This window comes from Silurus aristotelis (assembly GCF_946808225.1).
Source record: "Silurus aristotelis genome assembly, chromosome: 2".
NCBI lineage: Eukaryota > Metazoa > Chordata > Actinopteri > Siluriformes > Siluridae > Silurus > Silurus aristotelis.
This window is the reverse complement of record NC_139575.1, coordinates 22,797,717-22,820,336: the sequence shown is the minus strand read 5'-3', so window position 1 is coordinate 22,820,336 and position 22,620 is coordinate 22,797,717. Positions and strand designations below refer to the sequence as shown.

Below are 22,620 nucleotides of genomic sequence, written 5' to 3'. Positions count from 1 at the left end.
TTAGTTTCCTAATGTTTTCAGAGTATTTTGTATTGATTAAAATGTCATAGAAGTTAACATTTTAATTAGAAAGGAAACTGCTAAACATTTGTACATACTTTCTTACTCTTTTTAGCAATCAGTATAAGAAGTTCCCTCAGATGACCTCATACCATCGCATGCTGCTGCATCGAGTTGCAGCCTACTTTGGCATGGACCACAATGTGGACCAAACTGGCAAAGCGGTCATCATCAATAAGACGTGCAACACTCGCATGTAATCATTTTTACTCAGATTTCTGAAAATGAAATTCCTATTTAGCACAATGGTTTATTAATTCTGCAGCTGCCTCAGGTTTTAAAATATGTGAAATAAATGAAGTGAATATGTACACAGTAATTCATGGGCATTAGCTTTATGTCAGAACAGCATTTTTATTATGCATGCTATTTATTATTTTTTTATGTAACATGCTATTAATGTATTAATTATAGTGCTAAAGCCCACACTAACATAACAGACTGCATCTCTCTCTCTCTCTCTCTCTCTCTCTCTGTTCCTCTCTCTCTCTCTCTCTCTCTCTCTCTCTCTCTCTCTCTCTCTCTCTCTCTCTCTCTCTCTCTCTCTCTCTCAGCCCTGAACAAAGGTTTTCTGAGCACATTAAAGATGACAGAACCATGGATTTCCAGAAGAAGTTTATCTTGAAGAGGGACGATGCAAGCATGGACAAAGATGACAACCAGGTGAGACTTCAGTTCTACAAATCACAATAAACCCTCTTTTCCCCGTTTTTTTCTTCCCTCTCCCCAATAGGCTTATTATGTTACTTTTCAGATTCGGGTTCCTCTGCAGGACGGTCGTCGTAGTAAATCCATCGAGGAGAGAGAGGAGGAATATCAACGTGTCCGAGATCGAATCTTTGCTCGGGAAGTAAGTACACAGCCAATGCAGGAATGCCATAAACTAAGATCTGTATTGCTAACGGAGTGAATGCAGTAGCGGAAGTAAGGAAGTATCTGTGGTGTAATTTGTAACCCAGGGTGGCATCTTCAGATCATTCCCTCGTCCAGCCGGTTTTTTCAATTATTATATCATGTCAATTTCAATGAAGCTGGTCGGGGCCGCCTGAAGTTTCCCTACTCATACACTTAGAAAGTAGTGGTGGGGGTTGGGTGATGTCATGTCAGTAAGAAGAGCTGAACCCAAGTTAAAATTATGGATGACAAAAACTCTCAGGAGCCCAATTTAGAAAAAGAATAAAGACGTAGGGGGAAACGTGCAAAAGATAAAGGTGTGTATGCAGCTCTATCACTATGTTATGAGGATAGTATAAGCTAATGTATTTAATAAAACTAGTGTAACTAGTGTAGTAGGATTGTAGTTAAACAGCACTTATTGATTTGGTTACCTTTAATTGAGGTGATTTCATAAAGGTTTTCTGTGAGTGTACTGAATAGGTGTGAACTGAGATCAGTAAGGGTAGTAAAAGGCTAATTTAAAAGACGTTATATGGATGTGGATGTATGTATCTTATGGCTACAATTAGTCAAGGAATTTTATGGTTCTGAAATTTTGATAAATTGTGCACAATGACGTGTATATATGAAATGGAGCTCTCATAAATGTTTCCAAATTTGTGGACTGCTCTGAGAATATGTCTTACTCATCCAGTGACAGTAGCTAAAGCAGAGATGAGCTTTTCAAAGCTGAAACTAATCAGTGGGGGAGACGTTGGGTCATGGCGTGGTTCACCCAGAGCGTCATTCAAGCTAAAAACCCACCATTGCCGGTTGGTGGTATTTACTAAGAACCAACATACAGTTCAGCATCAGATCATCAGCAGGCAGAACATTTTGTGAGGAATAAATGATGGAAGGAACTCTTGACTCGCAAACAACTCCGGTGGCCTTATTTGCGCAATTTATTTTCTATTTAAGTCGTTAAAAACAAGGTTTTGGTCTCAAGATAATTCATTGGATATCGATCAGTGTTTAACTCATTAATATCATTCTATTAATAGATTGGTGTGCAGAGAGTTACATTTTTTTTTTACGTGAACTGAGTTAATTAAGCAAATAGTCTTGTGACAGTGATAATAGGGACATTTATAGCCATAATAAATCATAGTGCTTTGTATACTTAAGTACAATTGAAGGCAAATATTTTTGTACATTTACTGGAGTAATATTTTACTGAGTACATCTCTACTTACACACAAGTACCTGCTTTGTGTACTTTGTCCACCACTGATAAGTATATGCATATTAGTAATTAATACTTACTATTATATATGTGTGTATATACACGTTAGTACATATAGTCTGTAATAATGCATATATTATTATTAATCTGCTAGGCCACATGAAAATGCCTTTTCAAAGGTTGCCTGTCTAAATTAGCATTTATAAACAAGTGTTTATTCAGTGGGGCTTTAGCTTAGCTGTGGAGCTGTTCATAATGTGCAGGTGTTTTTTTCTTCACAGTCTTCTCAAAACGGATACCTCAACGACAACAGGTAAGACACACCTACACCGGTGAGCAACGCAGGTTAGAGTCAGTGGGGGTTTTGTTTGTAGGCATAGATAAATTGTTTGTCTGATCTTGTGTGCGTGCCAGAGACATGTAGGTAAATTGATCGAAGTACTTAAATCTTAAATAAGTTTATATAAGATGCCTTATCGTTTTCAGTTTAACCTCTTGGATATTGCTTATTAATGATTAATGCTTTTTCTACACCAAGACCTCATATATTGAAAGTGTGTGTATATGTAAAGGTTACACCGTACACATAAGATTCTGGTAAAGTTTTAAAAGAGCACAGTTATTAAAAGTTCAGCACTTTTTGCTGAGAGGAGGATGAGGTGGAGGAGTGCTGAGACGGATATACACTGGGGGCTTGTGAGGAGAAATTCTGCGTTGTTTGCATTTCTCCTCTCCTCTATGCAGTTGGCTGGTCTGTGATCAGATCAAATAAGTCCACTTAAAATCTTTCTTTAATCTATAAACGTTTATTTTTACCACCTCAGCTTTGGTGTGGAACGCAGCCTGGTCTTGGCCTCTCTCTGCTAATGTATATCCTTCCAGATTCAAACACACACACACACACACACACACACACGAACAAAAAATGCCAAACAAACATGTTAAGTCACTTCCTACACTTCACACAATGCAGTAACCTGCAGCGTTTCTCTTCCCAATGTGACCCCCACAGACTTTCCACTGAAGGCTACTCCTCTTCCTCCCAAAGGAGGAGGCAAATCTTTAGGTACTTAGTGTTTGCTGTGTGTTCCTATAAGCGTTTCTGTGACAAGCGTATGTGTGCTTAGCGTCATCTCGATGCATGGCTGCAATGTGGATTTAAAACACTGCTCTGTAAAGGGAAGGGACTCGTTAAGTCACGACCATTCTTGCACTTTTCTCTGATTGTGCACTTGCACTTTGGTGGGTGGGAGTGTGTGTGCGCGCGTAAGTGTGTGTTTATGTGGGTCCAGGCTAAGCCTGGTTGCTATGGTTGCTGTGAGGAATGTTCTGGAATTGTCATTTGCTAACTAGCGCATGCTATGGAGTTATCTGTCGGGTGTCTTGCTGTTCTAATAGCAGTATGCTGGTGGTGTTTGACTTGTTCCTTTTTTTTTTTTTTTTTTTTGTGTAAAATGTGAAATAAACAAGTAATATTTATTGCTTGAGTTTTTGTTGGTGTAAAAAGGAAGGAATGATGGACAAAAAAGAATGGAGGAAAAATGCTGTTTCTCTCTCTCTCTCTCTCTCTCTCTCTCTCTCTCTCTCTCTCTCTCTCTCTCTGCGCAGTAAGTCTGTGTCAGTAAGGGGCTGTGTAGGCAGCAGCTCATTCATTAATTGCATACACAAATGTTCACTACATTACTGCACCTTTTAAAAGCACACCCTCTTACACATAAAATCCAATAGTCCTTTGTATTAATTTATGCGTGTTAGATTCCAGTCTTCATAGATTTTGCTTTGACATCTGGATTATGTCCAGTTTCCAAATATAGTGCATGTGATTGGTGGTGTTTATAAGTGGCTTAATAAGAAATTGTACTTTATCTTTTGTGTTCCATACTGCGGTTAGAAGAACGACTTACAGCATTTTGGGGCAACAGAAAGGACTTTTTAGAAAAACAGATATTTCATGCTGAAGCATTGTGTTGCTGCTTATTGTATTTTATACTATAGTTGAATCCTCAACTCTGATTGGTGGATGTGAATGTATTCTGTATAACGGCACGACTCTGAGAATTCTGGCAGTAACAAGAACAACAGCTTTATATTAAAGCGCGTTATTCTGGTTGTTATTATAGCAACAGCTCATACACAGGGACATGTACAGAGGAAGCTACTCATAATGCTAAAGCTAATAGAAAGACTTAAATCACTGCCAAACCAATGATAATTTTCTCCTCCTGGGGAAATGTATTTCATGTTTATGGAAGGAGATTAGGTTGTAAGTGCTTTGGAACGGTCTAAGCTACCTCAAGTCTTCAGGATAAGAGGAGTTTCTGTTTTCTGGACAGAGAGGTGTGGGAATGATCTAAATCTAACTTTAAACCCCTCTCTTTGCTTTTTATCTTTGCCTAGGTTTTCTGGACAAAAGGTCATGTGTGAAGCCACTTTAGCAAACACAGCAACTGTCTAAAACCTTGCTAGCTAAATGTGATTTCCTCACAAAGTGAATGCCAGGATTTAATCGTGTTGTTGGCCAGTAATGTAACATAGTAAAATAGGCATACTTGTTCAGTTTGTGAATAAAAACGGTCTGCAATCTGCCTGCTGTTTAGCATAATTGCGGTTGAGATACATTAAGGTTATTTGAAATGTTTTCCCCCCAGACCTTAAGACACACATTTTGATCCTAAATTACCATATTCGTCCTGCAAATATTGGCATACTTGTGTTAGAGATTCATGTAGTTTCTATTCCGTACTGCTGAATTATTTGTGTTTGTAAACGTGCATATAGTGTCCCTGACACCAAATTGTAATCCAAAAATTTAAGGAGTGAGTTTATAAGCACTACCAACTCGGGCATGTCACTGTAATATACAGCTAGCTCAGTTTAATCTGTACCGTTCACTGTTCATTACAAATGACTTCATGCCATAGACTGGTGGTGCTACAGAATGCAGTATTCTGTGAGTATCGAATATTGACTCATTTTATGGCCAATTCCAGGAGCCCTAAGAGCACTAGGATAAAGACCAACATTGAGTAGTTCAGATATTTTCAGGTAAGTGTGTTTACATGATTGCGAAGTAACTAGTAGGGGATACAGCAGGTGGTCTCTGTGTGAGAACTAACTAAAGGGGTTTGCAGTGTCTTGGTCGAGTGAAAGTAGGGACCATGATTGGAAATGAATTGATTCCCCAGTTATAATCTGAAAATGATAATACATTGATTTTAAGGTGGAAAAAAAAACAACAAACCCCAGACGAATCCAGGCCTGGGCAGCTCCCGAAAAATAATATAGAGTTATCTGGCTGTTTGTGACTTTCTTGACAAATTTTTCATGGTGGCTGCTCCTGTCTAAAGAGACAGTGTAGCACACAGACAATAAGTGTGCATCCTAGCAGTGGTATGTGTGAATGTTTCCATTGTTTTTTTGTGTTGCTTCTATTTCAAGTGTTCAAAGGGCATGAGTTTGTGTTAATAATCAATTGTTTATATGTGTGTATTTGTTTCCTGTTTGTGTGTGATTTGATTGTGTTTAATGTTGTCCGGTTTGTGTTGCTTGCTTTGACAATACTCAATTTCTTGGCATTTACCAAGTGTGCATCTTGAGTGGTTTGTGTAACTGGGGCCTTGTCCAATGTAAATATAGTTTTCAGGTAATCCTCGGAGATGCTGATACTTCACCTTGTTGTTTATTCGTAGCCATGTGTGTGTATATATATGTAAAGATGTATGTTGTGTATGTGTACAATATGTCTGATTTCTTCCTTTTAAAATGAAACATGAACTTGATTCAAGTGCATCATTGTAGAACTTGTAGCTTTTGTACCTCTGGCCTTATTAGTATTACACAAATAAGGTGGTCTCGTTTCTTTCATCCTGTTCCTTTATGCTTTGGCTTCCTCTTCCCCCTTTCCCCTCCTGTTCTTTCTCTCGCTCCCGTTCTGCTGGCTCGTTCTGCAGGGGGAATAAAGAAAACTCGAGTCGGCCTTCAAGCAGTCGTCAAAGCAGCACTGACAGCGATATGAAGAGTCTGGAACCACGACCCTGGAGTAGCACAGACTCTGACAGCTCAAACCGCACACTCCGGCCTCCCGTTACTAAGGCCAGCAGCTTCAGCGGCATCTCCATCCTCACACGCGGAGACAGTCTGGGTAGCAAAGGCTCACAGGGCAGTGCCAGGGGCTCACGCACCGGTATGCACGCACGCACACACGCGCACACACACACACACACACACATACACACACACATACACAGAGAACTAGTATTTTGCTACAGTTCTGTCTCTTCGTACATCTAATATCTAGAGCCCTCTGGTGCCTGAGAGGTAAATTGCAGCTGTTGAGGGGTTCATTCCCTCTGCAGTTGAGTATTCATTAATAGAACATGTAACCCAGAGAGTGGCCCACAGGTCACTCTTCAACTGTGTAAAGTTGGAATGGAATGAGTTCTGGATTGTAGAGTAAATCCTGCAGGAGCATGTAAAGCTCACCAGCATTACTGATTTGACCCACCTTTGTAAAGAGGACATTCCAAAATCCAACACTAAGATTTTAAGATTTATTTTGCAGGTCTTCCTCTTGTAACCACAGAGGCTTGCCCTCAGCCACTTCAACAGAGCCGCACGCTCCTGCCCTGCCCATCGGGCTGCCCCTCCAATGTTCCTCAGAGCCAAGCTCCACCACCACCTCCACAAGCTGCTCTGCTGCCCACCCCTACTCACACTCACACACTATCTCACCCACAGCACCCCATCGGCAGCCATAGCCACAATCACATGCTGCCACAGGTGAGTCAGTGGGCCTTTAAGGGAAATAAGTACACAATCCAACACACTTTGTGATTTTGCTGTTGGTTTATTGTATATTTATATTTTAAGATATTTTTTTATTAACCTAGTCATGAGAATTGCTTGTTGGTATATTTTACTTTACTACCTGTTTTTCTTTTCTTTTTTTTTTTTTTTTTTTTTTTTATTCCTTCTTTGTTGGTCCCTTTAAAATCAAAAATGTTTTCTCCTGTCTCCTTTTTTCCCTTATGCTCTCTCTTTGTTTATCTCTCGCACTTCTCTTTCCCCTTGACTGTATTCAGCCAGTGGCATCTCTGCAGCCTGCTCCACAACCTGTAACATACTCCAGCACCTCCTGCCCTCAGGTCATCCTGCCTGTTTCTCCTTCTCAGCAGTATAACTTGGTACTAATTACTCTTTCCTGCTTTACATTTTTTCTGCTATGTCCTCATTTCTTACTGTGGCATAAGCTCCAGTTTTTTAAACAGCACAACACTTTATCCCCACTTTTCATCTTCTTTATATCTGTCTCTTTCACTTGATCTATTTTCTGAACGTTCTTCTTGTCTCTTTGTGATGGGTAATAGATATTAGGCTATTTGGGTATATTTGGTATGTAAAGAGCATCACAATCGGGTCTGAATTATAACCTTTTTTTGTGTTAATTAATTGCGGAGCGTAACAGTTGACAGTTGGAGCAGATAACAACAAATATTCTGACTCTATGCTATAATTATTTTCCTTTATCATTTTTCAGCTGTACATCGGAAGTTCTGACCTTATTAAGGATTTCGCATTTCTCCCGATTCCACAAACACACACAAAAATATATGTATATTTTGTGTAATATGTGTATATACACTATTAGTCAAAAAGCTTGGGCACGTTTTCTTATTTTATATATAAAATTGTATATTACTAGTGAAGACACTGAAATTATGACCGAACAAATATGGAATTTATTCACCAGAATGTTAAATTTTTGTTTCTTCAACATAGATACCTTTTGCTTTGATAACAGCTTTGCACACTCTTGGCAATCTCTCAGTCAGCCTCATGATCTAGTCACCTGGAATGGTTTTCCAACAATCTTGAAGGAGTTGCCAGAGGTGTTGAGTACTTGTTGGCTGCTTTTCCTTTACTCTGTCCAACCCATCCCAAATCATCTCAGATTTAAATTGGGTTTTTGCAGCAACTGCAAAATGTAAATATCTTGAGATTTTTCGGATTAACTGACCTTCATCTCTTAAACTAACGATGAACTGTCTTTTCTCTTTACCAAACTGTTTGTCATACTATGGATTTGTACAGTAGTTGTTGTAGCACTATTGGGGCTATTGACTCTGTACTCAACCTTACCTCTGCACAAGGCAACTGATGATCTAAAGCACATAAAGAAGGCACAAAATGTCAAAAGTGAACAAAATTTGTGAATGGAAAACATATACTGTGTTGGGTCTCTTTTTGAAATTTTTTTTTAATGGTAATTCCATATATGTTCTTTCATAGTTTGGATGTCTCCAGCAAGAATGTAAGATGTTAAAAATAATAATAAAGAAAAAAAAACACTTTTTTTGTTTCTTGTGTTTGTGGGTGTATTAAGTGATAAATACAGGCAGTCCCCGACTTACGATGGAGATGTATTACAATGGCCCCATCGTTACTTGAAAATGCAGTAAGTCGAGATATGGCCTGGCCGACCCAGGAATCCTAAAGAACGTTGACCAGTATGGTGTAGTATACTGTTATTTGCTAATAATTTAACAAATTACAGTACATCATTTAGCAAAACAGAGCAATTTACATTAAATGTATAAACTTTGTAGTGTATATATGTATGTGGCATCAGGGGTTGTGTACGAGCACCAGTGCGGGCGTGTGGGGACGAGCGCCGGTCCGCAGGTGGAGCCAGACGCATTCTTTTTCAGTGTCCAGCGATGCAGATAAAACAGGGGCTAAAATTGGCCTTTAAAACACAGAATAAAGGAAAAAATATGTGCACTCTAACAGAGATAACTGTAGTCTCGACCGCTGGTGAGAGTAAGGCATCTCATAGGGCAGGAGATGCGCACATCCTCACTAGCGTCCCAACATATCCTACGAAAATGTAAATATTTTCGTATCGCCATCGTAAAGTCGAACCATCGTATCTTGGGGACTTCCTGTAGGGGGTAAAATCTTATTAGACAAGAACAGCCAGGTGGTTTTCTCATTGTTTGTAGTTTTATAGAAGATCAGGTTTGCTTTCCAAATATTACAGATTGGTGTACATTTGAAAGTATACTTAAAACGTGTATAGTGAAACATTTTGTGTACATACTTAGTGTTTGTGTTCCCTGTCCCCCACAAACCCCTCCCCACCTACCCCAAACCCCTCCTTCCCAGGCTGATGAGTTGACTCCAGGTTTTGGACAAATGTCTCTGAGCCGCCAGGGCTCCAGTGAAGCTCCAGAGCCACCAGGACTCTATCAGCCTCCACCTCCTGTGTTATCCCAGCATCCTCCTCCACAGCCAAGCTACATTATTGCCCCTCCTCCATCCAGCTACCAGCCGCCCACAGCCCATCCACACCCACCTCCACAAGCTCCACCCCAAACTCAGCCCGTCCTTCAGACAGCTCCGCCTGCACAGGGCTACATGCAGCCCCCTCCACCTCCTCAGCAGGTGCACCTTAAACATACAGCTTTGGCAGTGTATTTTTTAAATGGGTGCTGTTTAGAAATGTTAAACCATTCTAAGGAGGGAAGTTATTTTTTTTTTTTTTATTATGTACAAGCAGTCAACAACTCCTTCATTCAAGAATTTCAATGAACAATGCAGTATGGGTTTGTGTGAGGATGTCGGTGTTCTTCATTTTTCTTTCTTTCTTCTCAGATCCAGGTGCAGTATTATTCTACTGGTGGACAGTATCCAAGTTCAGGACAACAGTACAGGTCCATATCTCACCAGGTGTCGTATCCTGCTCAGCGTACTCAGCCCATGCCACCGCCAGCACAACCCTCTGGTCAGTCTCTTCTGAATCTGTTTGGTTTTATTTTTAGATTTTTTCATATTTTCTACATATTAAAATGTTCTTATTAATGCCATGATCTTATAAGGGATCAAAGATGTTTACATATAGTTTAATAAAATGTAATAATATAATAGGGTAAACCAATTTACAGTCTGCACAAACATTATTTTCCCTGCTGTCCAAAGTTTCATTTCCCATCTCATCACTACTTTGGGTGGTAAAGACATATTCTATGCACATAATTCAGTATTTGGAATATATAAATGAGCATAATAGGGAGCTAACGCCCTTGCACTAGGGCTGTAGCTATCGATTATATTAATAATAGAGTATTCTACCGATTATTCCTACGATTGATCAAGTAATCGGATAAGAAGTGCTTTTTCTTTATTAAAGAGCAAAACTACATATACAGGAGAAAATAGGATGGTCTCTTAAAATGAACAAGTAATTGCTTTCCTTTTGTTTTGTTTTTTTAATTGCTGAAATTGTATACAAGATGATCTGTGAAAACTAAAAAAAACAACTTTATATGGACTGTATAGTGTCTCCTATGTGAGCCCGTTTCCGCCACGTTAAATTTATTTGGCCTAATTCCGACTTTGTTTTTGCAATTGTGACTTTAATAACTAATAATGTTTTTAGTTTTTTTGTTTTATAACAAGTAAAAATAAATTATTTTTTGCTTTTAAATACTTTGAAAATTGACAGCAGAGCGAAATCGTGTTTTTTCCCAATATTGCTGGTTGTCTGGCCAATGATATGTATAAAAGACTGACTAAAGGGGAAAAATAAAGCTACAAATATCAGAGCAAACCTGCCAATGCATTGGATTTCCAAATGGAAAGTACTGTTGACTTTTTATTATTTGTTAGACATATATTTAAAACGTTTACTATGTTTGTTTACGGTGTTTTCTTATGCTAATTATTATCATCAGGAATTGAGTTTTTCTTATTCCTTATTAATCTGGATTTGTCTTTTTTCTAATCAGCTCCTCTTCAGCCCATCATGGCCAGTCAGCAGCCAGCATACCAGGGAATGATGGGAGTTCAGCAGCCGCAGAGTGCCACTATCATGAATTCTCAACGTCCTGGCATGAGTGGACAGATACAAGGCATGGTGGTACAGTACACACCTATTCCCTCCTATCAGGTAAGTGTGTTGCATGTGCATGTGGAAATACTCTTGTACAGGCATACAGAATACAGAAACCTTATTGTACCGACCACCCTTTTGCTTACCCAGGTGCCTGTAGCTAATGAAACCCAGCCTGTGGTGCAGCAGCAGTACCAGCAGCCTGTCATGGTGCCTGTTAGCCAGTCTGTTCAGGGTGCAATGCCAGCAGCCCCACCTATGCCAGTGTACTACAGTGTCCTGACGCCGACGCAACAGAACAGCACAAGGTAATGAAAAGCAATAGAAAGCTTACATAAGACTTTTTACTAATCTGTATTATCTATTGTATATATAATATGTGCATTTGTGCCATATTCTGAATTTATATGTATGTATATGTGTGGATTTATGTATACACATTCCAGTCCATCTGTGGGCTACCTGCAGCCTCCCAGTACAGATCAGTACCAGATGACTCAATCCCCTTCCCCCTGCAGTCCTCAGCAGATACAGCAGCAGTATTCAGGTAAAGGAATAAGTTGGCTGTTTTTACTTGGTTAGCATTGCATTTTTTATTAGTATCGAAATTAATCAGTGTATAATGCAAGCTCCCAGAAAACATGACAAATTCAAGAAATTACATGTAATGGTTATACTGGTTTCTCTGGATATTATGTTTTTATTTTTTTTATTATCAGTTTTATAAGTAGATATGTACTGGTTATTTAAAACTGACATGTTTAAACCATTACCATAGATTTATCATATAGCACTTACTTTACTTATTTTTAAATGTTTACATACCTCAGTCCTTGGTCAACAAATTCTATTGACCAAATCAATTCTTCCTAATCGGATAAAGGGTGTTCTTACAAGATTTGTGTACACAGTGAGAACAACTATTTACAATTTGTTATACATCAGCCAAAGATACTCATTTTGCATGCTGGCCCATAAATGGTTAAATCTGCTCATTGTTGTTGGCTGGAACCAGTTTCAGCTTTTTTGGCTCCATCAAACATCACGTGAAGGACAGACTGTCCTACTGCAAAACATTTACTTCATCATATTGAGCCTGATCCAGCCACCAACCGTAAATAGATTGGCATCTTGCAGCACAATTATCATGAGCTCTGCATCTTCTAAAATCACCTTGTTGTCACTCTCCTTTTGTGTAGCTAAAACTGTCGGCGATCTAAATCCAAACAAATATCAACGCCCATTCAGCTATATACCAGGCATTACACATGCTAAGAGGTACATATGAAAGACCTAAATTAATGTAATAACAATATAGTATCCTCAATTCGAATGAATTATATACTGCAAACTCAGAACTTGTATAAAATATCTTAAAGGGTATTCCAGTTTGAGAGCCCGTGAGTGAGAGTTTGACAAATATTTACTGCAGTCTTGTACCGTGTTGTAAACTTATTGAACCTGGTACAGCATATGCTGACCTTATGAGGTCAAAGAAGTAATAGTGGTCATTGCCATGATCTTTGTCACAAATAGACCGTTTTACCTTTCACCCAATTTCATCTAGTTTCGTCAGGTGTCTGATCTCAGGTATATGCTTAGCCATACTGCCATGGAAAAGTGTTTTCGTGTCAATTCTGCTTACATCAGTAGATAAATAGTTTATTTATTTATTTTTTTGTACATCAAAATGTAATTTTTTTTTTTTTTTTTTTTAGATATTTTAGATAATTCAATCAGATATAATATTTATACAAGCAAAAGAGAACTGATCCAGCAATGTGTGGTCCACTGCTGATGTATTACTCGGTTATGAATGCAGCTCATTATGAATGCTTCGTTTGCAGCACCATGAAGACAATTCTGAACTGGATTTCTTTAAAGTAGTGTTCGCATTAATTGCTTATTCTAATCTGTGTGCGATTAGGAGTGCCACCTCCTGGTACAAGCGTTATGGTGATGCAATTGAGTGTTCCAAATGGGCCACAGCCTACCCAGAATCCTCCCATGGTGCAGTGGAATCCTTGCAAGTATTACAGTGTGGAACAGAGACCCAGCAAACCTGAGCAACAGGTATTACACAGCTTTAATAATAATAAGCCACAAGCACCTACTTATATTCATAGGCAGCCTAAATACACATTATACATTTCATGTTCTAATTTTAGTAGACCCTTCGCCTGTAAGCATTTAAAATTTTTTGGGATGAATGAAGTAGTCACCTGATGTATATAATACACAGAAATTGATTATTTCTTTCACATTTTGTGTAATTAAGCATATCTTCTGTATATGTGTACTGTAAGTGATGTTAAACAGTGTTTCAGTACAACTCCAGCATTGTCAGAGACATGGCTGAACAGGCCATACTAAGCACAATATGCCCTTATGGTAAACCATGTCTGATAAGCAGAACATTTGGCCCAAATGTTCTAGGGGTACCCTAGTGTGAAAACTTGCTTGCTTTTATTTATGTTTAAATGTCTGTCTCACTATCTGATTCCTAAGAAAATAGAAATTGAATAGCAAATACTGCAACCTGTACAAAGATGAATACAATTAATGGAGAAATGAGTCTGAATAAAAAATAGTCACAATGCTGAGCACTGCGCTGAGTCAACTAATCATCATTATTTATTTATCTTATTCAAGATGGCAGTTTTGCAACCGAAATGATAAAAGACCATCAAAAAGAACAAAATATTATGATTAGTATTTAAGGGATAAAGGAATAATGGAAAAATGAATCAACAAAGAATAAAAGGAGACCAGTACAGTGTGGAACATCTAACTTTGATCTTCAAGAGCTTTGATCTAACCAGATGTAAACACAAGGGTATATTTGAGATTGATTCTATTTCTCTCTCCCTTCCCAGGTCAGCACTCAGTTAAATAGTCCTCTGGCATCTCCTACTCAGTCACCCACACCCACTCCATCGAGCAGTGGAAGCAATGTGTGTCCTGGGCTCGGCCCACTGCCTCTCATTTCCCAGTTTCCACGGCCTGGTGGACCCTCACAAGGTAACACATGTTTCACTACATAGTATGTATGCACCAGGATGGAATTATTTTGCGTTTATTGATTATTCATTCATAAATAAATATATACGAAAGGGAAATCGCATTTTAATTCCCAGCAAATAATAAAATGACACACTGACGATGGTTGTTATTTGGAAACTATTAATAACCTGTTCAGAGTGCCATCTGAAATGCTGTGTTGTGACTCATGTTTCCTTGTTCTCCCAGAAAATTGACAGTTGCAATGGATTGATCATGCCTGAGATATTAGCATTGACATGTGGTCCTCATATTGAGCAGAGTCAGCACCGTGTCAGCCTCCAATAGACCATTCTTTGCTCATGACTACTGTAGTTGACTAAGAGCCTGTATTATTTCTCAAAAAGATGACGTATGTTAGCTGTTATTTTTTAATAACTTTAAGGCATTCACAGCTCATTGTTTTGCAGATGCCTAGTGGGAAAATAAATCCATGTTAAGTGTGTAATGGTACACATAAGGTGGTATTAAAAAGTTTTAAAACTAACATGCCACACATGTCCTCCCTTATACACCTGGGGAAGAATTCTCGATGCACAATGCAACCAGTGCCAAAAAAAGACAACAAGCATACACTTGGTCAAGCTGCAGACCTGCCTCGTATTTTTGTCATGAAGGTGATGGGCTTTTCCACTGTGAAGACTGTTGCTTTGACTCAGGGTCATACCCATACACCCAAGTCTAGTTACTGGTTATGATCGTCGACATGAAGGACCGGCTTATACATGGCACACGGACAGAGTTCTTGGCAGACATTGTTGTGGTGTTCCTTCTGCTCCTGGGTCAGCAGCCTGGGGACAAACTTGGAGGCCTCGATTGTTCCGTTTGACGTTTTTCTGACGTTCATCATGCACAAGTTACTGAATGGTTTTAACTTGATTTTCGGGGTTTGAGCTCGTTGAAGGTTTTTCAGATCTCTTGTTTTCAATTTATGTTCTTCTGCTCTTGAAGCATCTAGAATCTAGGCTTAAAACTTTTTGATACCACCTCATATTAGTGCAAAAAACAAAAAACAAAAAGAGAGGCACATATTGCCTCAGACACACTCACACAAGCAGGCAATTGACACTGTAGTACCCCAGGTCAGTACTCACTATCACGTCTTTATCTTCGAAGAAAGATACGCATTCCCGTGTAGTTTCAATAAGATGTAAATATATATATGTTCTCATAGTTGTTATGCCAGTCACGGCAATATCAGATTATCCTGACCACCGCTCATACCAGGCGTGTGCAGAATAATGCCAGAGATCAATTGCATGTGTCACTGTCACCCTACTAGCCAGCAGATCAGTGTGACCTGATTAAGTTTTACTGTACACAGACAAATACAAATATATTAAATCCGGTTTCCCTACTGCTCTACTGATTGTGTGACCTGAATATGTTGCCTTGGTCCTGCTTCAGAAACCCTAACCACTTTCTGTGTATGATATAGGAGATGGCCGCTATTCGTTACTGGGGCAGCCTCTGCAGTACAGCTTGTGTCCTCCAAGCATCATGCACAATCATAGCCAATCCTTCTACACCTCCCACCAGGTGAGCATGCATGCATATATACGGTCTTAAACGATTATTATTTTTTTTGTTGCATGTACACGCTTGTAACTTATCCGCCCTCTTTTCTTCTCATCGCTGTTGTTTATATGTTTATGGTGTGTGTCTGTGTGCAGAGCTCAGGAGTGATCAAGCATGGAGCCAGAGGAAAGAAACAGACACTGAAATCTGCCTCTACAGATTTAGGAACAACTGACGTGGGTATGCCCTACACACAAAATACAACTGAAACTTCTTCAATGAGAGCAATATGACCAAAATATTAGATAACAGCACTCGTCTGTACCTCTGCCATTCAGTGAATACATTTTGTCTATAAATTTATATCCAGACTGGCTGAGTTTATGTTGCTGAGATCCACCCTTGCATTGCAGAAATTGAATTTGAAAGTTAAAGAAAAAAGTGGATTATCACAGACACAGCCACTTGATGCATGCCTTCAAAGTATCAACCCATTTCTCTGTGCAGTGGTGAGTCGTGTGCTGGAGGTTACAGACCTGCCCGAGGGCATCTCTCGTCCAGAGGCCGAGAAGCTCTTCAACCAGCTCTCGATGTGCGGGGCCAAGATCCAGTGGCTGAAGGAGCCGCAGGCATCCCGGGGACCTGGCATTGCCCCAGCGCATGGAGCTGGAGGGGGTGGGGCAGTAGGAAAGTATGACTCGCACGACCCAGCCCACCTCTACACGGTGGTGGCAGTGTTCCCCAACACCATGGCTGCACAAAGCGCTTCCTTTAAGCTTAACAACAGCGGAGGGAGTCTTTTCAAACTACGCGCTGCCAAAAAGAACTATGACCTGCGCGTACTAGAGAGAGCCAGTTCACAGTGAGGACAGAGAGAGAGAGAGGGAGAGGAGTGTGGTGGAAGAATGGAGAGAAGAAAGAGATCATACTGATTTTCTCAGTCCTTTGTTTTTGTATCATTACGCAAAGAGGACATAACACGCGTAAGCATGTGTACCTCTGTTGTACCTCTGTATATATAATTCCTTATGTACACAGATGCACACACACTTACACACAGCCATGCACTGAACAGAGGGTGTTGGACAGGCTCCTCCCCATCTTATTCTATCTCTCTTTACTTTCTGCCCTCCTTCAGTCATCATATGCCCTCTCTCTCCTCTCTCTCTCTCTCTCTCTCTCTCTCTCTCTCTCTCTCTCTCTCTCTCTCTCTCTCTCAATCTCTCTCTCTTTCTCTCTTTCTCTTTGCCTCTGTTTCCCTCTGGATCTTTCTCTGCACTTTCAAGATGAGTTCCTCTCCCTTGCTTTTCCGTTTGCCTTAATGCTGTTGTGGACTTCTGTACTGCGCTGTTCTTCCTCATTCTCTCTCTCTCTCTCTCTCTCTCTCTCTCTCTCTCTCTCTCTCTCTCTCTCTCTCTTTCTCTCTCTCACAGATAAAATATTGAAATATTGTTCCTCTTTTGTTCGATATATTTATATAAGTGATGTAAGGATTATAAGAAATCTATATATTCAGTGATTTTTCCCCCCTGGTGGATAAGTTAAAGTTCCTTTACAACCTGCCCTAATTCATGTCTTTCCTCCCTTTTCCACACCCCCCTCCCCAATCCCTCATTCCTTCCTTTTTTTATCATTGTGTTCTGCATCTTTTTTTGTGATAGCTGTGCAGAAAGTTATCTGAGGTATTTAAGTGCACAAAGATTGCAAATGTCTACTGTAAATTCCATTTATTCTGTTTTTTTTTGTTTGTTTTTTTTTGGTTTGTTTTTAAAAATATAAAAGAAGACAAAAAAAAAGGAATCCTGTTGTGTGTTTTTGAAGTGTATGTATGATTTATAATACCTCTGGTTAAATTGCTGAACATTATTCAAAATATTGTGAAACTTAGTTGAACAGTTAAGCCCACCTCAAGATCGGTCTGAAAATTCCAAATATTATAATGTGCAATATTCATACAGTGGGTACGGAAAGTATTCAGACCCCCTTAAATTTTTCACTCTTTGTTATATTGCAGCCATTTGCTAAAATCATTTAAGTTCATTCTTCTTCCTCATGAATGTACACACAGCTCCCCATACTGACAGAAAAACACAGAATTGTTGACATTGTTGCAGATTTATTAAAAAAGAAAAACTGAAATATCACATGGTCCTAAGTATTCAGACCCTTTGCTGTGACACTCATATATTTAACTCAGTTGCTTTCCATTTCTTCTGATCATCCTTGAGATGGTTCTACACCTTCATTTGAGTCCAGCTGTGTTTGATTATACTGATTGGACTTGATTTTAGGAAAGCCACACACCTGTCTATATAAGACCTTCCAGATCACAATGCATGTCAGAGCAAATGAGAATCATGAGGTCAAAGGAACTGCCTGAAGAGCTCAGAGACAGAATTGTGGCAAGGCACAGATCTGGCCAAGGTTACAAAAAGATTTCTGCTGCACTTAAGGTTCCTAAGAGCACAGTGGCCTCCATAATCCTCAAATGGAAGACGTTTGGGACGACCAGAACCCTTCCTAGAGCTGGCCGTCCGGCCAAACTGAGCTATCGGGGGAGAAGAGCCTTGGTGAGAGAGGTAAAGAAGAACCCAAAGATCACTGTGGCTGAGCTCCAGAGATGCAGTCAGGAGATGGGAGAAAGTTGTAGAAAGTCAACCATCACTGCAGCCCTCCACCAGTCGGGGCTTTATGGCAGAGTGGCCCGATGGAAGCCTCTCTTCAGTGTAAGACACATGAAAGCCTGCATTTGCTAAAAAACACCTGAAGGACTCCAAGATGGTGAGAAATAAGATTCTCTGGTCTGATGAGACCAAAATAGAACTTTTTGGCCTTAATTCTAAAGCGGTATGTGTGGAGAAAACCAGGCACTGCTCATCACCTGTCCAATACAGTCCCAACAGTGAAGCATGGTGGTGGCAGCATCATGCTGTGGGGGTGTTTTTCAGCTGCAGGGACAGGACGACTGGTTCCAATCGAGGGAAAGATGAATGTGGCCAAGTACAGGGATATCCTGGACAAAAACCTTCTCCAGAGTGCTCTGGACCTCAGACTGGGCCGAAGGTTTACCTTCCAACAAGACAATGACCCTAAGCACACAGCTGAAATAACGAAGGAGTGGCTTCACAACAATTCCGTGACTGTTCTTGAATGGCCCAGCCAGAGCCCTGACTTGAACCCAATTGAGCATCTCTGGAGAGACCTAAAAATGGCTGTCCACCAACGTTTACCATCCAACCTGACAGAACTGGAGAGGATCTGCAAGGAGGAATGGCAGAGGATCCCCAAATCCAGGTGTGAAAGACTTGTTGCATCTTTCCCAAAAAGACTCCTGGCTGTATTAGATCAAAAGGGGGCTTCTACTAAATACTGAGCAAAGGGTCTGAATACTTAGGACCATGTGATATTTCAGTTTTTCTTTTTTAATAAATCTGCAACAATGTCAACAATTCTGTGTTTTTCTGTCAGTATGGGGTGCTATGTGTACATTCATGAGGAAGAAGAATGAACCTAAATAATTTTAGCAAATGGCTGCAATATAACAGAGTGAAAAATGTAAGGGGGTCTGAATACTTCCCGTACCCACTGTATATGAATGAACTTGTTGGAATACATTTTCTTTTCTTAAGTAACTCCTTTAAAGCGACTAGTAGGGTACTACGAATAAAGAACAATTATAAACTAATGTGTTTAAGGAGACTCCAGGTTCAGAGTTGCAAAGTAAAAGAACAAGAGAATCTGGTGAAGGAATAATTGTATAGCTGCTATCACTGGGTAAATCCAGTATAAAGAGTCCAAATATACAATATGCTGCTTTTATTATTTAATGAAGACATTGTAATTATATGGCAAATTGTTGAGCTGTAAGAGAAGTACAACTTGTGTTAATAGTGCATTGCATAACCCCATTACTGATTATATTATTATAAGAGCGTGCTCAAATGTTTTCTGTACTTACACAATGCACATACTCCAGCGCTAAGTTTATATCTACTTAGATGAAGTTGAGCGTGTTTCTATCGTCTGCTAATAGCTGTATTCAAAAGGGACCATCAATTAGAGAATTTAAACAATTGCCCCTTTGACTTATTTGGATGTCTTTCATTGGGGTGTAAACTTCTGACAGGTGCAGCTGTTTCGAATACTGTTTGTGCAACACACCCATTGACTCACACTTCCGAGGGGACCAATGCATTATTCCCTGAATTCCCCACCTGTTGGGAATGGGTGAGTGGTTTGAGTTTAGCTCTGTAGACTGTTTGCAGCCAAACCAGTGCATATTGACTAAGGTAAGATTACATCCCGAAATGATTGCAGAGAATTTTTACCAGATGTATCCAGAGCTACATGTTATATACACTCCTAAACAAAATCTTAAGACCAGGGAAAACATTCCAAGTATTTGCATTTCGTGCTGGTGGTTTATACCCAGGTTATAAGAACTGCTTCAAAATGTCAAAAGAAGAAAAAGGATAAAGAGACAAAAAACACATTGGAAATTTATTAAACTCAAACAGGCTGTTCATTAGCTGTTCAAAGGTTTAAGACCACGGCCCAAACATAGCCACAACAGAACTGTCAATAAAAGGACTCAGTAGTTAGTAGCACCACCTTTTTTATGTTGCTTGATGCAACTGTTTCCAGGAGGCTGGTGGAAACGTTGCTCCATGTGGTAAAGATGGCTTCACCTAGGGCATCCATAGTCTGACGTCCACTGGAACTGACGTCTGTTTTTGTAAACTTCCCCTGCCATCCATCCCCAAACATTCTCAGGGAGATTTAGATCAGGGAACAAGAAGTCCTACATCAGGCGAGCATTGTGAACTGCAGCGTTGTCCTGTTGGAAAAACCCAGTCATTACCACAAAGAGCAGGTCCCTGCTGCAACATCTCCACAGATCATGAAGGAGCCTCCTCCACTGTGCCGTGTAGAAAACATCTCCACTGGGATCTTCTTGTCATGCCAGTATCATTGGAAGCCATCAGGACCATCCAGGTTAATATTTTTCTCGTCCGAGAATAAAAGGTTCTTCCTTCATTCAATGTCCCATGTTTGGTGCTCCCTTGCAAATTCCAAACGGGCAAGTTTGTAGTGTGAAACGAGACGTGGCTTTTGAAGACGTTTTTTGTTCTTTAAGGCCTTCATTTGCAGATACCGGCTTATGGTTATTGGGCTGCAGTCAGCATCAGTAAGGGCCTTAATTTGGGTCTGGGATCGGCCTGTGTCTTCACGGACAGCCGGTCGGATCCTCCGGCTTAGTGCAGGTGGATCTTTTTTGGGTCTACCACATGATTTATCCCGTAACTCTGTTTTTTTTATTTTTTATTTTTTTAAGAAATTTGCTGTCTTACTGCGCCCAACCTCGGCAGCATTGGCGCGTTGTGAGAGACCTTACGTTAAAGCGTTTTTGCTTTTGCCAACAGGAGATCATGACCATGTGATTGTCGGAAAGACAATGACATTAAAGTCATATTTTTTTTCTTTTTTTTTTTTATACTTGAAAAGGCTATGGTCTTAAACATTTGATCAGCTGATGACCAGCCTGTTTGAGTTTGAATGAAATTTTCAAGTAAATTGCCTACTCTCAATTTTTTGTCTCTCGCTCTTGTCTCTTCTTTTGCCATTTAGAAGTATTTACAACCTGGTTATGATCCACCAAAACTTGGAATGTTTCCCCCGGTTTAAATCACTATCATTTAATTAATAACCTATAACATCACCACGTTTCCATTGCCTCTCCATCAACAAATCTACATATACTTTAAATATTACATACAGGAAGACTTTTAATACATTTTGACATCTTGACAGTTTAATATAATAAGCATTGTTCTAAAAATATATTTTTTTAAAAGCCAAATTTGGTTGTTATGATGTAAATAATGCATTGGGATGTTTAATGTTACATTACCCCCTGTTGGTTGTACAGCAGTTTGCAGCTGGTCTTTATTCATTACTTTTTGTGTTTATTTTGCTGATTTCTACATTTTCAAACAAGTACATTTCCCTGTTCCCAGCTTTTCCCCCCAAACAGTTGACTACAGTAAAAGTGAACCAAATGTAAATAGTGGACAGGAATTCTCAGGTTTGCATTTGTTGAATGTTTGCAAATTTCCTGACCAATGATTTGTTGATAAGAACATAAAAAGCTTAATATTTGCCATTTAGGACATAGCTTTTTTGTTCCTCTAGGTGTAAATAAGAAAGATGATGAAGGATCAGATGACCATGTTGATGAGAGATTTTCATGCATCAGTAGTAACTGTCCCTATATATACAATTTTCTCTTCTATAATATATAATATACTCTCTGGACCACCATGACAATCCTCCTGATCCTGACAGCATATTGAAGAAGGATAAAAACACAGTAGGTTCAGTAAACTCACGTGTTGTAACCTTTGTAACAGTTTTCCACCATGAAGACCACCAGGTTTTTCTTCTAACCTGCAGCTTGGTCCTATTTAAATTGCTGTAAATTTGTGAAAAACAAACAAAATTCCTTGTAAACCCTTTATTAACAGTTGATTGTGTTTGCATTTAAAATGTATTTATGACCCCATTTCTGTAATCTCCATTTCTATTTCTATATTCCCATGTGTGTGAGCTCTGCTGTGAAAACCACAGTTCACAACCATCAAGAGGGAATCTCAAACTGGGGGACCTCAATAGATTTTGTCATTCTTTGCATGAAGCCGTCATGAAAGAGATCTAGTAAATGTTTCAGGTTTATTTGAAACCTTTTTCTTTTTACCCCGTAACCACTTTAACAGCATTAAACATCACCTGGACTCATTTAGAACAAATGTATTGATTTACTATGAGCATCTCATCTCATCTCATCTCATCTCATCTCATCTTCTCCCGCTTATCCAGGGCCGGGTCGCGGGGGCAGTAGTCTAAGCAGAGATGCCCAGACGTCCCTCTCCCTAGACACTTCTTCCAGCTCTTCCGCAGGGACACCGAGGCA

General features: G+C 39.6%; 1 protein-coding gene across 15 annotated transcripts in view; it reads left to right on the top strand.

The window, feature by feature from the left end:
* The window catches only part of r3hdm2 (R3H domain containing 2), a 53,826-nt gene extending 36,376 nt beyond the window's left edge, over positions 1–17,450 (top strand). For 5 of the 15 annotated variants that reach the window (XM_083529184.1, XM_083529177.1, XM_083529187.1 and 2 more), the window contains exons 9-26: positions 116–256; positions 615–723; positions 815–910; positions 2,446–2,495; positions 3,195–3,248; positions 6,133–6,365; positions 6,744–6,961; positions 7,264–7,365; positions 9,347–9,625; positions 9,836–9,965; positions 10,969–11,129; positions 11,223–11,380; positions 11,519–11,619; positions 13,000–13,145; positions 13,949–14,093; positions 15,571–15,671; positions 15,806–15,890; positions 16,158–17,450. In XM_083529184.1, coding sequence (XP_083385310.1) covers positions 116–256; positions 615–723; positions 815–910; positions 2,446–2,495; positions 3,195–3,248; positions 6,133–6,365; positions 6,744–6,961; positions 7,264–7,365; positions 9,347–9,625; positions 9,836–9,965; positions 10,969–11,129; positions 11,223–11,380; positions 11,519–11,619; positions 13,000–13,145; positions 13,949–14,093; positions 15,571–15,671; positions 15,806–15,890; positions 16,158–16,516 — 2,668 coding nt within the window. In that variant the 3' untranslated portion in view covers positions 16,517–17,450. The remainder of the gene's footprint in view (positions 1–115; positions 257–614; positions 724–814; positions 911–2,445; positions 2,496–3,194; positions 3,249–6,132; positions 6,366–6,743; positions 6,962–7,263; positions 7,366–9,346; positions 9,626–9,835; positions 9,966–10,968; positions 11,130–11,222; positions 11,381–11,518; positions 11,620–12,999; positions 13,146–13,948; positions 14,094–15,570; positions 15,672–15,805; positions 15,891–16,157) is intronic. The other 10 variants (XM_083529188.1, XM_083529189.1, XM_083529190.1 and 7 more) reach the window with 6 other exon arrangements.
* Positions 17,451–22,620: the final 5,170 nt, after the last annotated feature.